At 43.6% G+C, this 17,676-nt stretch overlaps 1 protein-coding gene across 4 annotated transcripts in view; it reads right to left on the bottom strand.

Annotated features, from left to right (window-relative positions):
* Positions 1-14,102: 14,102 nt before the first annotated feature.
* The window catches only part of BAZ1A (bromodomain adjacent to zinc finger domain 1A), a 64,366-nt gene continuing 60,792 nt past the window's right edge, over positions 14,103-17,676 (bottom strand). For all 4 annotated transcript variants that reach the window (XM_027726824.2, XM_027726825.2, XM_027726827.2 and 1 more), the window contains 3 exons: positions 17,087-17,229; positions 14,900-14,987; positions 14,103-14,358 (listed from right to left, as the gene is read on the bottom strand). In XM_027726824.2, coding sequence (XP_027582625.1) covers positions 14,168-14,358; positions 14,900-14,987; positions 17,087-17,229 — 422 coding nt within the window. In that variant the 3' untranslated portion in view covers positions 14,103-14,167. The remainder of the gene's footprint in view (positions 14,359-14,899; positions 14,988-17,086; positions 17,230-17,676) is intronic.

Below are 17,676 nucleotides of genomic sequence, written 5' to 3' on the forward strand. Positions count from 1 at the left end.
GGGATGAGCCGCGGCGGCCGGGGAGGGCCGGTCACATGGGCCGCGCCGCCACCACGTGCCGCCGCCGGGCCGCGCTGGGCCGGGCCGGGCTGGGCCAGCCCCCGCGCGGCAGGGCAGGGCAGGGCAGGGCCGGGCCAGCCGGGCTGGGCCCGCCGGCGGTGCGGTCTCGCTCGGCCGCCCGCGCGGCGCGGGCAGTGCTGGTGTTGCACTGTGGGTGCTCCAGCCTGTGCCCCCAGCCCCGGGCGTCCCCCTGGCCGGCCGCGGGCCTGCCCCGGCGGTGCGGCCCCTCCGCCGGACGCGGAGCTCGAGCAGCCGGTGGGCGCGTCAGGCCGGGGCTCGATGGCGGCGCGGCCGCTTTGAGCCGCCGCTGCCCGCCCTGCCCCGCACCGCCCGCCCGGCTCCGCTCCCCGGGCCGAGGTGCTTTCTGCTGCTCTAAAGGCACGGGCTTGGCGCGGCCCCCTGTTCACCGCCGGGGGCTGTCAGGCTGCCCGCACACGCCCCAGAGCCGGCACAGACGGCGTTGTGTCCCCACTCGGAAAGGAGCGGTCCTGCTGCCGCGGTGCCCCCGCGCTCTGCAGGGAAAGGCCAGCCGACTTGGCGCTGGGACTGCCCTTTCTGCGATCTGGGAAGCGTTGCTCAGACTGTGGGGCGGGACACGGCACGCAGGGCGGAAAGCGCAGCATTAAAAGATGGGAAGATGACTTACGGGAAAACAAGGACAACGCTCCTGACAGTGTTTCTCTTGTCCATATTGAGCCGGACAGGACAACAAACACGGAGCATTTTAGCTCATCCAAGTAGACAAGAGGATTGTCAGTCCAATGCAGCTCTCGGCTCCCTGAACTGGTGTGTCTGAAAACTAGGAGATCCTAAAGATGCAGGACCTCAAACATATGTACCTGGGAGCCCCCATCTTGCATTGTGGCCAGTCAGCTGTCTCTCCCCAAAACACTTGAATTGCTACTAGTACTGTGGTGGAAACCTGCAAGCTAGCGTTTCTCAGCATGCATGTATTGATACATATACATATATATATATACATTCATACTGCATTGTGTGAGCGATGTGTGATTTTTTTCCCCACCTTTCTCCACTATTATACACTGCCATGTTGACCAGATGAGCCCCTCTGTTTCCAATATCCTTTTTGAGTTACATCTTGCCTTCTCTGAATGCAGAATTCAAGACTGAATTGCATTCCTCAATTTTCAAAATTTGCTCCATCAGCCTTGAAATCACTAATCTGGAACTATATTTATTCCTCAGCTCCTTCCAGCCACATATTCAGGACTCCTTGCTACCACTGAGCTGAAAATGTCCAATCTGTTAGACTCAAGTCTTGATGGCCCCATTCCTGGTCATCTGATGCTCTTGAGCAATGTCATGGGCTGGGGTGGTCTTAGATGGTTTCAAATCCTCATCGTCAGGATGGCTTAATGTCTGCTAAACCAGCCTTCATGGCACTGCAGCGTGTCATAGCAGGCTGTGTGTGACACATACCCTTCTAGTGTCCCAGACGAAGTTCCTTGCAGCCATACACAATGTCAGGAGGCAAGCAGCAGCTTGGAGTTCCTTAGCAAGCAGTTGTAGCTGTGAATGTGTGCCGTACGTGCCCCAGTGCCAGTGACCACAGTCACTGCCATGGCCTCAGCAAACTTCTAATGTGTGCACAAGACCATGAAACTGCTGTGTGTGAGTGCCATAATCTTGTGCCCTTGCAGTGCACCCTCAGCCACCCACATGGGGTCTCTGCACTGCACATCCCAGGCTCGTAAAACAAAAGGGGAAAGTGGGGAAAGAGTTACCAGCTCCACGGCTGTACATCTGGGTAGGTGCTCCAAGGACAACAAATCCAAAACTGCACATGACTCAACCTCTGTCTTTAACACCATGGAAACTGAATAATGAGTCAGAAGTGCTTGCTACTGTCTTTACCTCACAAGGTATATACCTGAGGCACCCAGGCACTAAAGGCTGCTGCTGCTGCTGCACATCACTGACTGTACTTGGCAGTTATCAGAGTATAGAGGCAGCACAGGTTGAAGAAGGAGTATTTTATGACTTTACAGAAATCTCTGAGAAAGAAACAAGTTTATCAGAATTGGAGAGCATTTCTCAGGGGTGAAAAACAGGTCACAGGTAAACAGAAAGCTTTGCTTTTCATTTTCAAGGAAAATAACTTTGGACTCCAGGTGACTGCAGCGATCAGAGAAGGAACTTGTGATAAAGCCCAGTGGTGACTTTGGAGACTAGAGAAATGGCCAGTATCCAGCCAAAAGCAATAATGACCAAGCAAATCTTATTGCTGGAGCACACTCAGACAAAGCTAGTTCCCCACTTTGGCATCTCGCTGCACTCAGGAAGCACCGCATTTCACTACCCTTGTGCCACACAACCTGCATCCCGCCAGGCACCACCGAAATAGCCCAATGATTCAGAGAGCCTAGCAGCAGCAGCAGCACTAAAAGCTTTGTGAATGATACCCTCTGCGGAGCACATGCCTCTAAGGAAGACCTCCAAGCCTCCCCTTACCCTCTGTGGATGGAAGAAATGACTCACCATGAAGCAGAAGGCACTGTTTGTTTAGATTCCACTCCTGGATGCTCATTGGTGAGAAATTATAATGGACTAAGTTGCCGCATTGAAGTTCTCTGATATCACAGTTCTTTCCTTCAGTATGCTGTGCATCCTCTTTGCTTCTCTGTCAGCCTTACTGAACTCAACATTACCATTTCAGATTCATTTCCCATGGAAGTAAGGCCTCTGCTTGGCCTCTCTCAGTTGGGATAGTCTTTGTCTCTGTGACTTTTTAACTTAGCTTATTTGAGTTAAATCTGACAGAAAAATAGAGGTCACAAAAGTAATTAAGATCCTTAATTAAGTAATTAAGTTTTATAAAACAATTCATTTGAGATAGAAGAAAGTGGGGCTGTATGTCTACCAGTTCAACTCAGGAACCTGTTGGTAGGTAGGAGACCTCAGGGCTGTTATGGTGTAGTCAGATTATCTTCAGGAAGGGGACTACAAAGAGAAAGGAGAGAAACTTGCATAGGTGTACTCTGAAATAAAAGAAAATCTTATTACCATTCAGTTCAAAAATCAACCTGTTGAGAGAGAATTCCATAGGGAAACTGCATTTGATGAGATCTGTTGCTCAGAGCATTTCCTTTTCCCCTTCGCTCTCCTGTGTACTCCTGGAAAATGTCTAGTTTCCCTCCAACAATTCTGTATTTTTAGTGGAAGTGCAAAGAATGCAAGATAAAATCTGTTTGCAACGTAAGAGAGTATTAGAGAAAACCTCAGTGAAAGGCAAACACTGAGTTTTTCTGGTTTTCCTTATACTGCAGATACATTCCTTTTAAAAAATTACACAGTAAATATATTTGACTCCTAAGTGGTGGATCCTGGCACGATTTTGCTGCAAGTTAGCAACATTTGCAGTGCCTCCCTGTGAGCAAACTCAGAAGCCTGCAGCAAGGGGCAGGATGCATGTGCTGGTGTGAGGCACGGATCTCTGGCAAGTCCTGCTGTCGGACCAGGAGGCAGATTCCCCCTAAGGGAAGCTCCATGTTCCACTGTCCCTCCTCCACGGGTCACTTCTGCTGGCTCAAGCAGCCTCGTCCACCTCTGTGGTACCAAAATCCCTCTGGGGCTCCAAGCTATCATTCAACTTCTTAATGGCTTGGGCAGGGCTGAGGACGAGCGAGGTGCTGGCGGTTGCTCCCCGAGGAGTCGGTCCGTGCCCGCTGGCCCGGCCGGGATGCGAGCGGGCCGTGCCCGTTGCGTCACCCTCCGGGGCGCCCCGGCTGCCCGTGCCAGGAATTCCTGCGGCTGAGTCACGGTCCCGCCACGCTCACAGCCCCAGCGCGCCAGCTGTCGCCCCGCTGTGGGCGGGCTGCCTGCCTTCCCCACCGCCTTCCAGCCACCACTCAGGGCTCCAGGAGGCTTCCCGGGGGAAGCAGCACGGGGATAAGGTGGGAGAGCTGGGCTGCGCTTCCTCAAGCCGCGATGACGGCTGAGTGCTGGGGTAGTTCAGCTGGGTTAAGCAGCGCTTTTCAGCCAAGTGGAGCTGATTTTCAGCCTGTGCTGAAGAAAAGCCTTTTTTTTTTTTTTTTTTTTGGAAAGCTGGTCAGCCGTTCGCGTTCCCTGGACGAGCTGTCTATGGCTGTACGCCAGAAGACCAGGCAGAAGGAGGCAGTAGGAAGCAGCAGCAGCGTAAGCCCAGTAGGGCCAGCGTGGATGCTCGAGGAGCAGCAGCCACATGTTTTTCGGGGCAGGGTGGAATTCCCCCTCTCCCGCCGTGACTCTCAGTGCTGGTCACTCACGTGTACCAGTGAATCATAACGCCGGGCAGTCACGGGCTTGTCTTTGGTCAAGGGACAATAAAAGAGAGATTTAATTAAAATGTTATGTCTTGTAATGACATCATTCTAGGGATAGTATTTAAACATAGCAAAAAAAGGAAATAAAGTTCCTCCTGTGAGAGAAACATGGAAACTAATGGCAGAAAAATGGCTAAACAGAACAAAAAATTCCCCTGAAGTCTAAAATACAGAGAAACTTCACTCAGGCTTACTAATAAAAACAGAACATAAAAATTGGCTGTACATAATTAGCACATATTCAACTTTCACAAAGATTTGCAGATTTGTAGCACTACAAAAAGTAACTACTATTTACTCTGCTTGCCTTTGTAATCCTTTTAAGCCCTGCAAAACTTGTTTTCCCCATGAGCAGTTTCTTCCCGAGTCTCTTGCTGCCTGTTGTTCACAGCTGAGATAAATTTACAGCATAACAGCAGGTAAGGAAGGATTTGTAAGATCATCCAGTGACCTTTTTTTCAGACAACTTTCTCTTCCATGGTAAAGACAGTTTTGGGGTTGTTTGGGTTTTTTCTTTCACTTCTACTTGTAGCATTTTTATTCCAAAGTCCCAAAGCTCATTATTAAAATTATTAATGAAGTATCCCTGCCTGATGATGAGTATTATTTGTCCTGTTTGATGGGTTGCCTGGGGTCACCCAGAAAGGCTGTGGTGAGCCCAGGCGCAGGACAGGCAGGTTTGTATCCCCATTCCTTCCTTAAACCCTAGACCGTCCCTCCTCCTAAGGAAGGAAAAGTAGGTCAGGCAGAACAATTATTTTCTAGAAACATCTATTTCAAGCAAACAGCAAGGTCAGGCTTTCCTTCTCGATAAGCATCCTCTGACAACACTAGGTTCAAGGAGTTTGATGCTGGCTGTTATCTCCAGCTCTCAGGGAGAGATACATACCTGTACATATGGTTAGGTAGAACCCTGGCTATAGGGCAGACGTGGATGCAATATGGTAGATCCTATCTACCATAGGAAATGTAAAAAGCAGCATCATTTTCTGGGAGCACAGTAATTGCTGTATGTCCCAGAATAATGCTTATTACAGTGAAATGGCAAAAAGGGAGCCAAAGTGACTTTTGGAAAACCAGGTGTATGTAGCTGACCTCTAAGCTGTGTAACGGGTTTAGGGGAAGAGCTGCCAGAGGGCTTTGTAAGAATAGGCTGTAACAATAAACAAGATACAGATTTTATTATTTAAATATTCTAATAAGATAAAAGTCCATAAATGTTTTCAAGCAGCTAAAAAGCAAGGGTGTAATTTGCTAGATGTATCGGTCACCTGGAAAAACCTAGATAATCCCTTTATGTCCTTGTTTCATACATGTAACTCTTTCCTATAAAAGGAGCCAATGGCAGAGTCCCCTAAAAGTGAAAATCTCTTATACTAAGAGCATACCAGCTGTGAAACCAGTATGAAAAAAACTGAAACGTACTGCCAGCTTGTTTTGGGCTGAAGCACATTGCATTTAATTTTTGAAATATGTTATTTTATCCTCACTGTCTGTGAGTGCAGCAGAGGAGCTGCTGCCCAGAGGAGGATAACCCATGGGAAGTCATGCCTAGGAGCTCCTATTTAAGTGCCTTTCCCCCAGCCCACAGCACCCGCTCACAGCTGCAGGCGAATCCAACAGCCTCCAAACTGCTTCCCGGCACTATTCAAGAACATGCATGAGTAACATAGAGGAGATGCTGCTAACAGTTTTGCTGATTTCTGTCAGGAATTTCTAGCGGAGCTATAAAACTGGGATGCCTGAGGTTAGCGGGGACATTAATCAATGCAATGGTCCCAGAAGGTGCCTCTCCTATAGCAATTTCATCCCTAGCTAACCTTTTCAAGTTTATGGCAAAAATTCACTGCCTTAGTCACCAGAAGAAAGTTGTCTCTTACTAGTGGGTGTTCAGCACTGTCATACTCCTCACTCAAGCCATGTGTCTCTAACTGCTGTAGTGTTCTTTTGCTATGCACATGCAGCAGCTGCAGTCAGCAATTTTTACACTTTCTCCCATGTCTTAGTGATAGTCCCTATACAGAGAGTCTACAAGTTTGCCCTTCCCCAAGCTTTGGAATTCAAAGTCTGCTGCTTCTTATGCTAGAATTTCAATAGACTTGCCATGGCACAGAAGGAGACATTTTTCTTTCTTTTTAAAATCAGAATGGAGATAAAAATATGGCCTGTTTCCTTTTCTGTGCTGTAGCTCAACAGGTGGATCTTCATTTGCTTGCAATATTATATTTAGTATCTAAATATAACAGATCTTACACAAAGAAGGAGTAAGGACAACAGTAGTCTTACCCAAGTCAAGTCCACACCTACAACTCTCCTAGCAGTATTTTCATCTTACTTAGGTTTCTGAAAACTTGTTGAGCCACAGAACAGTGACTCCTCTCAGCAGAGGAGCAGGACAGCTGGAAAGGGTCATTTCTTGAACTGCTTCATCCTGGTTTGAAGGAGGACAACTGCCAAAAGTTAGGATGCGGTCAGACATCTCAGCAGATGATACAATTTAAATTGGCACACCTCCAAGAAAAGGTAGCAATGATTTCCAAAAGCTCTTTCCTTTCAGGATAGATGCTTACAGACCTTGAAGATGCTGGGGTTGGCTGGCACATGAGGAGTATAATGATTCAACTTTGTTATGTTAGTTTTTACAGAAAAGACCCCCAAAAATGGGCCCCAAGTCAGCCAAGGTTCCTGGTGGGACAAGTAATCCTTATTTTTCCGTGCCTGGACAAGTGCAGAGCAGCACTGTACACAGACTGTACACAGATTTTGGGCACTAATCCCAAATCTTGCAGCCTTGGCCTGATTCTGCTACTAACCTTCATCACTCCGTGCTTCTCTTCCTGCTGGGGTTATGTCATCGCATTGGAATGAACTCCTTGGAAAATGGACTGTTTCTAATCATGATCAACACTTCTATGACATTGCAGGTCTGATTTAAGGAGACATCTTTGCAATACAAAAAATAATCACCAGCAAATGATCAAATCCTCTCCAGGAGATGGAGGAAGCCATGACAAAAGTGCCAAGACTGGGGAGATTAATTCATATGGCCTGTTTAGATTGCAAGTTGCAAAGGCCAGACAAAAAAGGAGGACACTTTTGGCTCTGGAGTTTTAGTACTCTTAAAATTGCTCTAGACGGACCTCAGAGTCAGTTTGCAGCATTCCATCTGAATTGAAGGAAATTGTGTTTGATGAAGGTTGAATCAAAGGACTGGTTCTAAGAAATCTCTTAGAAGCAACAACTATGGAAACAAAAAACGCACAAACTAAACCTATTCAAGCATGGCAAAGTCCCCTCACAGAGTGTGGTGCTTAAAAAGTTTATAGTACTTTTAAAAACCGTTAAGTTTTTCTTTTTCAGACAGCAGTCTAAAAATAAAACATTAGCTAAGCCTAACATGCTAAATACACGAGTTGAGATCACTTTCTGGTGCTTGAGGATGGGCTTTAGGATGACTGAGGCACAGGAATATTTATAATCATCGCTGGATTGTGGGACCTGGCGGTCAGTGCAGAAGTGTCTTCTGGTGACAGCAGCTCACAAGTGGTGCCAGGACTGCAGAGCCCAGCATGTGACTGATGGTGGGATCTACACAGGAATGCTCACGAAAGGCAACTATGAAGCCCTGATCCCACAGGCAAATCCCCACACTGCCTAGTGTCAAATGCAGAACTGCCATCCAAAACCCAAACATTTTAGCATCCTGGCTCCCATTTCTGCCATTTCGAACACAGGATTCACAGCAGCCACAGCACTGCCTGTCTCTTCAAAATCCTCTCCAGGTTAATTTCATCTGTAAGGTGCTTGAAGGAGAAAAATTATAGATTATAAGACAGGTTTTTATAGGATTGTTATCTAGAAACTACCTATATAAAGCCTAAATAAATTGATAAGCTAAGACTAGCAAATTGATAAAGCTCAAGTTGGACTACATGTTATCCTAGCAGAGCAGGGTAATCCTTGTAGAGGATTCCTTCTAACTTTGTTACAAGGGAAATTATGGCACAAGCATGCCATTTGCAGTCCCTTCACATGGCATAGTTAAACCAGGCAGTACACAGCACCAGAATAGCTCTAGAACACGATGCTAACGCAGCAGCATCCATTAGTCAAATAAAGACCCTTTCTTTCGTAGTTCTTTGAAGCCAATCTAAGAAAAGAAAGGCGAACAACAGCAGAGAAGAAAGAAGGGAAAGCTGATCTTCCATGGCCACTGGCCAGCACTTTGGAGAGTATGCTGTCATGTAGCATCCTTGTAGGAAACTTGGCCCAATCAAACATTTCTATCATCAAAAGCAAGTGACCTGAACAGCTGGATAAACCCTGTGAGCAAGCAGGAGGCTGCAGGCGGAGTGCTGGAGATTGTTGCCTTCTACCCCCTCTGGCAAAGGCTGTGGGACCTCACATGGGCCAAGCACCTCCAGCCTGGCCGGCTGCTGGCTGTACCCAGAGTCTCTTGCAGGGCAGCAGCTGATACAGCCCTGTCTTTGGGGACCCAGGAAACACTTTTTTCCCTTCCTTCATACCTAAAAAGAATTTAAAGATGGAGTTGCACCTAAAAAAATAATTTAAAATAATATCAGCAATATTCCAGAAAAGAAGCACTACAAACCCACTCTATTATATGGTAGAGAAACAAACCTAAAGTTGGCCTCAGTGCACTTTTTGGGAAACATATGCAGCCTGTGGCTTTCTGCCCCTGAAAACATTTCAGGTGGAGCTCGTATTGATGCCCATTTTAATGCATTCCAAAATGCCTTCCAGTACTGGAGAGCCTGCAAGAAAGATGGAGAGGGACTTTTTACAAGGGCATGTAGTGACAGGACTAGGGGGCATGGCTCCAAACCGAAAGAGGGTAGGTTTAGATTAGATGAGAGAAAGAAATGCTTTACTGTGAGGTTGGGGAGGCATTGGAACAGGTTGCCCAGAGAAGTGGTGGATGCCACATCCCTGGAAGTGTTCAAGGCCAGGTTGGATGGGACTCTGAGCAATCTGGTCTAGTGGACGGTGTCACTGTCCATGGCAGACAGGTTGGAACGAGATGATCTTTAAGGTCCCTTCCAACCCAAACTTATGGCTCTATGATTCATGAATGATAACCATTGTTTTAATAGTCAGTGGCTTAGAGCATTAAAAATTCAAAACTTTGCATATGTATGTACTCATACATCCACAAATACGGACACATTTAGGGATGGTGCTACATCCGCATCCCTGTTAAGAAACAGATGGGAAACAAGGTGATCATTTGACTTATCTGTCTTTATAATTGTTTTGATTTGCAGCACAAGTCATTTTACCTTTTGCATCAGATTTAATCCAAACATTGTCTTCAAACCTGAGTGCCCCAAAAATGGGAAGCTTTCTTATTGGTGGTAACTGGAGGTTCTCCAAGGGTTTTTTTTTACGCAGGCCTGATACTGGACATATACACAACTGAGTACCTCAAGGCAAAGTTTTAATAGAGCACTGTCTAAGGAAGCAGCAAATCAGGGGAAGTAGGTTGCTGATGAAGGGCAGGAGGAAGAATACATTACTTTGTAGCAGGCTGAGAAATCTCAGAATATCTCCTTGCAGCAGGCTGGGTAAAGCACCAGGAGCCCCTCTGCAGAACTAGACCGAGAAGTCACTGTTGTGAAGATCAAGGTGGCAATTTAGCAGTGCAGGGGAAAAAAAGATCTCCTGGAGTTACAGCCAAATGTCATATGGAAAAGTACCTGCAATCATCTGGACACTGCAATTTTTTTAGAGTGAGAAGGCCTTTGCAGGGTAGAAACAGTCCTTGGTAGCCTCAAGAAGTGTTAGCTGGAAGTGCTGCGATCAGTTATGACAGTGATCAACAGTAGGTAACATGACCAGTGTTAGATATTACTTATTTGAATACAGATAAAACTTGGAAGAGACAAGATCGCTGCACCGTAAGGGTTAATTCAGTGGTTACATCAATGATTCGAAAATCATAAATGAGAAGTGTAATCTCCTAAATCATAAAGTACTAGATTATCAGTGCAGCAGCATGTTGGGCAGGACTGCAGTGTGGTCTGGTGTCTCCAGAGACCTGTTCCCTGCACATATCCATAGAAGAATCTTCACTTCTGGACTGTGAGAGTTGCAGGGACGGCCAGTTGTGGAGCACCTGGTGACTGCAGCAAGCGGAGTGGGGCTGTTCAAGGTCTAACAATCTCTGCCTCCCTATAACTATACATGTAAGTTCAGGCTGGTTTTCAGCTGCTTCTTATGGTTCTTATCTTTATGGTTTCTAATGCCCGTATTTGCTAAGATTGCTCTAAGGTTGTCTTTCTTTATTGTTAATACTAACATTAAAGTGCTTTCTCCTACAATACTTTAAATCTCAGCCTCTGCAAAAGAGTCATCCAGCACTGGGTGCAGGGGCAGTGGCCCCAGCCCAAATTCCTCACAAAGAAGATTGCTGGCTCACGTCTGTCACGTGGGCTGCCACCAAAGCAACACGAGCTTTCCAGCATTGTTAGAGGCTTCCAGAAGTTAAACTTCCAGCAGGTGAACCTCACACTGCATATGCCAGTCAAGGTGATCACCTCCCTCCTAATACAGATGAAGGGACTTGGCACAACAACATCACTGCACTGGTGTTGCTAGCTGACACCTAAACCCAAACAGCCAGTATCAGCTGGACTGCAACCACCACAGAAGGCTACAGCCAGCATTTGAAGAGGCCTTCTCCTTTTGACCTCATCCCTCCTTGGGCAGGAAGGGCTGCTTCCAATAACAGCAGTCACTGTAAGGATTGGTTTTCTGCATTTTTGACAGTCTGGGTGACCAGGAGGTGAGCAAGTTGCCTTGAGGAAATGCTGAGATTTCCTGGAAGAAAGTCCTTTGGGTTGGAGTCCAAAGGAACTGACTCCACGGTTATTAAAGAGTTACGTTCAAAAAGCATCAGAAGAAATTGCCTAGGGTAGTTACTCAGCAATTCCTAGCCCTGACACAAATGAAAGGGGCAGAATTCGCACAGCAGGAAAACCAGCTGGTAGAGCAGTATCTGGATCCATGCCAGGGCTAATATCTATTGGAGCTATCAAGAAGGAAAAGACTTTCACTGTTGCATCTTGTTAAAATGCTGCTCGGAGGACAGATGCTGACCCTGGAGCTTGAGGAAGCCTATTTCATATTTTCCTGAAGAGCCTAGTACAGCCTGATTAGTTTGAATCCAAGGTGAAGCTGTTGACCCTATCCATTTTGACACCTTTGTGAAAAACTCCTGCTTGGAGCCCCTGGACAGATACTGTACTGCCCTTACCCTGGTTGTAACAGGGTGATCATGGTAAGACACGGATTTGTTGGGGGAAAAAGGTGGATGAGGAGCATGAATGTTTCAGCCCCTAAGACAAAGAGGGAGATGGGAAGCAATTCCCCTTTTTCCAAAGGCCAGCAAAAACCCCATCTTGACATAGCTCAGAAAAAGTGTTGCTGAAGTTTGAAAAAGCTTCAGTGAAAGTACCAACTCAAGCAGCTTGCTGCCAGGAACAGAGGGCTTGGTTCATGCCCTGTGAGCACCACTAAAGCCAAGGACAGTCAGATGAGCACTGCACATATAGCAGACATGAGTATTTTAAGCACAGCTGCTCAAAGGAGAAGTGGGTGCTTTCCTGTATTTTGCCCTCAGTGTGTGTAAGCAAGGCCTTCAGCTTGCAAAACTTAATGGCAAATTGATAACTTTGTTCATTGCACAAACACCACTGTCACAAGCAGAGATTTGGGTTAAACTGTTCCCACTTGCTCTACCCAAAATCTCTACTCAAAATTATAGTTGTGTTGCTGAGGGGAAGCCATTTAATGAAATAACCCTGGAGAAAGAGCAATAGGAATGAACAGCTGGGAGTAGGTTTGGGACAGAAATTATTTAAATTGCATCTGCCACAACTGGACTTGTTCAGCTCACCGTGCCCCCTCCCCAAGAGGTACTCACATTTAAGTCAATGGGGACTATTCATATGAACAAGAACTAGCACAACTGTTTATGCAACCTGCTAGTCAGGACATTCACAACCCCTCAGGACAGGACAGATGCAGGGATATCAGGTACCACTTACACCCTGCAAGGAAGTCTTCTGCTGCTCACATTCCTTACGCAATTTAGCATTCTTTGTTGTGGGAACAAGAGAGGTGTCGACTCTGAACAGGAAAAGCTTCCACAGAAACTGTGAAGTATTAGCACACATTTCTGAACAACATCCCCCACCATTCTCATTCTTAATTTATTTTTTTAATTTTAAAAAAAACCCAACCCACAAATGCAACACTTCAAACCGATCAGTCTCCTGTCTATTGCCATCTCTTTCCTAGGCTCAAGGAAACGTCCATTCTTGCCACCTTTATGGCAACGTAAGCACTACAGCAGCCAAAGAAAACCCACAACTTCATTGCAAGTAATTGTTAGGTCTGGAGCTTATTCAGGTGTTAAAGCTCCGACATAACGTAGCACAAACACAGGGAGAAAAACTGCTGCAGCAGGAAGCCTCATGTTTCAGCTTTTGCTACCCCTCACTCCTACCCCCAAACTTATCCTCCATACTTTTTTCTCAGTGTGGCATATCTCCAGGTGGGCAGGACTGGTCTACAGCTATTGACTCAAACTGAGTTTAATAAATTTAAATTAATAAATATTGAAAGTAAAACAATTAAGGATAGTAAGGATAGTTTGAAGAAGCTGCTGGTCAACAAAACAAATATGTGAGGTTTTACACTGTTAAAGATGCAAATTAAAGACCCAAACAACTTACACTACTTACTTTACTCCTTACATGCTGATGGACATTTGCATCTCTCAGAAACCAGGTATCACAGTGGCTGCAGCTGCTGAAAATGCTGGCTGGGGTACTCACACTGGAACCAGATTCTGCTGTGTGGTCTCCAGCAACTCATCCTTGTAAGGTAATGGGGAAGGTGGTGTAGCAGTACAACTCAAAATGAAGTGCAAGCTCAAAATACTTTGAAAAAATGTCTCATTTTATTTGTACACTTGCAAAGTTGTATGTAGAAACTTAGAGTACAGTCCTGTAAATTTACTCATTGCTAGAAGAACTGTCAGGGACACAAGAAAGGTATTTATTGATTGATCATCAAGTTAGAGGGGAATAAACAAACAAAAAAGAACCCCGGAAAAAATTTAAAAAGTTATGGAACTCTTTCTTTGTTTTTGTTGTTTTTAATCCCCGAGTACAAATTTTATAAATACAAAACAAATTCACAAATTACTTTGAATACTAAATAAATATCTACTTAATAAACTCAGACTGAATACCTCCAGCCAGCACTGGTACAGTACTTAAAAAGATATGCAGTTGTACTCATTCATGTGTAGTGTTGAGAAAATATGCTCACACAAGTTTTAAAAACACACAGTTTCTTCAACTGTGCTACAGCAGAAGATTTTCTCTGAGTTGATAAAGCCCTCAATACCACAGCTCCTACAAAATCTAGAGGATGAAACAAGGTTATTTTGTGCAGGAAAAAACAAAGTACTTCTGGAAGATATCTGGACACATGAATGTATTAAAAATGTACAAAACCTCTGTAAACCAGTACATCTATCAAAATTATTAGACACTGAATAAAACTGTAGCAAAGGTAATCTTTCCTACATTCTCCTGAGTGCTTAATATTACAATGAGAATATAGTGCAGGCCACACTTCAAGGTGGTTAAACAGTTGTTATTGCTTTAAACAGACATGACGACTGCGTAATTTAACAATTCATTTTAATGAACATTATAAATTCCCTCAAAAAATCCTTTGGAAGGCAGAGGTTAGATTCGTGACTTCTTTGCCGCAGGAGCGGTGTGGTCCACATTACCAGATGTGATTGGAAGTCCAAGCTTTTGAGCCTGAATGTGGAAGAAAGCTTGAAGTCTAGTTCCAGCTTTTGCTTCACTTGTGTTACGAGGGTTGTATTCAAAGCAGTTTGAAAACATCAGCTCAATGTCTTCAATGAATTCAGCTAGTAAATAGGAGGAAATAAATTAATTTAGCATGTCTTAAGTCATCAGAGAACAGTATGCTAAAGCAGTATGACACCACTGAATTAATACAGTGATCCTACATAGAATTGCAACACAAAAATGTCTTTACATGTGTGTCGAGTTCCTGTCATTGTATTGGTGCAGTGCCATGTAAACGTTCTTAAATTTCACTGATTATCAATACAGGAAATACAAATCAAACAGGAACATTTTCTAATTATTTCATCAGTGACACTCACTGACATCAAAGGCTTGAGAAATTACCAGTTGTTTCACAGCTGCTCATTTCCTATCTATCTTTACATTGTGTATTTTGGTAGTAAAAGAACTAAGTTCAACGGATCTTATTTAAAAAAATATTAGTAACTGCTCTTTAAAAAAACCCAAAACAAAACACACCACAAACCCCGAAACCAAGCACAATTTCAGATTTCTAATCATCTGACACACCCTATTTTAGGACAAGAATTTAAAATGAGAGAACATGGTTCAGTATTCCTTTCAATAAACAATACTTACATGCTAACTTATATTCACATTTATTCACTTTTTCACGGATTATATTTAAGGCAATAGGTTTTTTGATGATATCATAGTAGTCTGGTACCTAAAAAAAAAACAAACAAAAGGATTCATCGACAAAGAAATGGAAGCTTAAAATTCTACCTATGTTAATCAAATCATGTATTAGCAGAAAGCATGTTTTGTTTTTAAATAAACAGAGGAGTCCCTAGGCAACCACCTTCATTTCCTGAATTGAATACTAGTTTTCAGGTATTGCTTTTTCATTTTTTGCTTCATTAAAATAGCAGACCATAACAACCATTAGCCAGCAATTCAATGAATAAATCTAATCCTAAATACCCTGTGAACAACTGTAAGAAAATTGCATGACCAGATAAGCATTATGGTGTTCCAGTTATTCCCATCTGTCAAGCACAAAAATTACTTCCAAGATTTTAAAATTTTTCATTTTCTTGTAACATATTACAATATTAAAAGCTCTTTAATCATGAATAATGACAAATTTGACTCCACTACTATTCATTGTTTTGAAGAAATGGAATTGAGAAATTCCATTTACTTGTGTTAAAGACAAGGTAGTGAACCCTTCTACAGCAAGCAGGACACTGTACACAAGTATCAGAGATAAAGAGCCACTAAGAACAATGTTTATGGAGGAAAAGGACTGTCTAACTTTTAAGTGCACTGGTCATTTGGATCACAAATTTTGAATTCCAGTAAGCATCAAGCTTAGGGTGACTCTCACACTCACGAAGCAGGGCAGGGAAGTAAAAGAAAAAGGTATCTGATCCAAATGTGACTTCCCCCACCCCTCCAAGGAAAGATATCCACATGCACCATCATGTATGTTTTAAAACCAAGTTTTTGGTTATGGTCTGTAACTTTACTATCTATCAAGTGCAACCTGCAAATAAACCTAGAGAAAGAACTAGTAGAGAAACAGAATTAAATTGGCACATTTTTCATTCCTTTCCCTTTAGGTAATTTCCTCTTTCTGGCATGCTGTGCACTGACCATTCAATGTATTCTTTACAGTCTTCAAAGCAAAATGAAAATTTCTATCATGATGAAGAAAATTTGGTTCACTCAGGTATGGATTTTTCTTTCCAAACTATACAGGCTATCCCTTAGTGATTGACTCAGGGAAACTGGAACACACTGAAATCTAGCAGTTTCTTTTCAGGATCAAAATTGAGTTGAATTCTCCATCTTTTCTTGCATTCACTAGATTCCTGCCCTTTCCAGCATAATTCCAGTACTCTGTTAGGCACACACTAATCTCCATTTCACTGAAAATGTCTCTCCTCCTCCGCCACGCTTACATCTTTCATTCATGTTTGTACATCATTCTCTTTGTCCTGACAGATCAATCCTTCCAACTATTTAAAGACTCGATCCTTATAGGTCCCTTCCAACTCAGAATATTCTGTGATACTGAATTCAGAATTTCAAGTCTTCATTTAACAGCTATCACTATTAATTTTAATAGAGCATTTAAGCACCAACTACTAGGTCCTGCAAGAATGTCTGTGCAGAGTTGCCCCACAGGGCTTGGAGAGGACAGGCACTTTGGAGGATCAGATAGTCCCAGTTGCCTTACAACTGACAAGCCAGTGCAGCCTGCAGAAAAGCAGCTTTGGGAACTTCTACTGTATTTAAAAACCTCTCAAGCAGCACTTACTTTGGGTACCCACTTTACCAATTAGTACTTTAAAATTTAAACAAGAGGGAAATTAAGAACAAAGCTACGAAATCATCTTCTTACTGCATTATAGTTAACATCAGAGTGAAATTGTTTCTTTCTTGTTATTTCATTGGAGGTTTCTTCTCAGAATATCTTGCATAAACTGAAGATTAATTCAACTAAATTATTAATTAATAACCATAAGCTTACCTTTAGCAATTCTGCGCCCTACTTGATTGGTTGGGGTTTTTTTCAAAGCAAAGCATTTCACATTTTTAAATGCCTGATGGAATGCATATTTAAAATTTTGCCAATAGCATGTCAATCATAGAAGTTATTTCTGGCACCAAATATCTGAGCTGAAATGCAAGAGTTCTCCTGAATCCCATTCCTTAGCTTTATCCCCCTGTTTGGGCAATGCTATAAATTCACAAGTTTTAGTGGCAGCAAACGGGACTCTCAGCCATTGTTATTCCCTCTACAGTTCTTTCAGTTACCTGGATTTTGGAAACCAGTTTCATGAAAGGCCAGCTGTCATCATGTCGTACCAGTTCCACTATGAGTTGTTCAAAAGCTGAGAGTTCATGGACTCCCCCTTGACGTCCTGAACTTCTCCTGTTCAATATCTGAGGAGATGATTCTGGAAAAAAAAAAATGACACCCCACCAGATAAAAATAAAAGCCTGACAAGTAAAATTAAAAAAAAAAAAAAAAAGAAAGAAAAAAAAGAGTGAAACACCATTATTCTTGGGTACTAAAACTGTAGTTTAAGAGCCCAACGCATGTAGTTTGGCTTCAAGTATTAACTATACTACAGCCTTGTTACTTACTACTAATATGTCTCTCTTGCCATACAAAATGCTAAGTACCAGGACTTAGCTGGACTGCATTAATTTTGGAAATTATTTTTTTTCACTGATTTCCATCTTAAAACAATTTGTTAAACACTTAAAAAGCTCTATTAGAAAAAAACAGAATAAGCTGCCTACTCATAACTTTTACTTTCACAAAACCTCTATTCAGAGTGGTTTTATCTGCTTTCAAGAATAGTCAGCAGGGTGGTTAAGCTCAGAAATTTCCAATGGAG

The sequence above is a fragment of the Pipra filicauda genome, unplaced genomic scaffold (assembly GCF_003945595.2).
Source record: "Pipra filicauda isolate LSUMZ 115617 unplaced genomic scaffold, ASM394559v2 scaffold11_size5308982_pilon, whole genome shotgun sequence".
In the NCBI taxonomy this organism is placed as follows: domain Eukaryota; kingdom Metazoa; phylum Chordata; class Aves; order Passeriformes; family Pipridae; genus Pipra; species Pipra filicauda.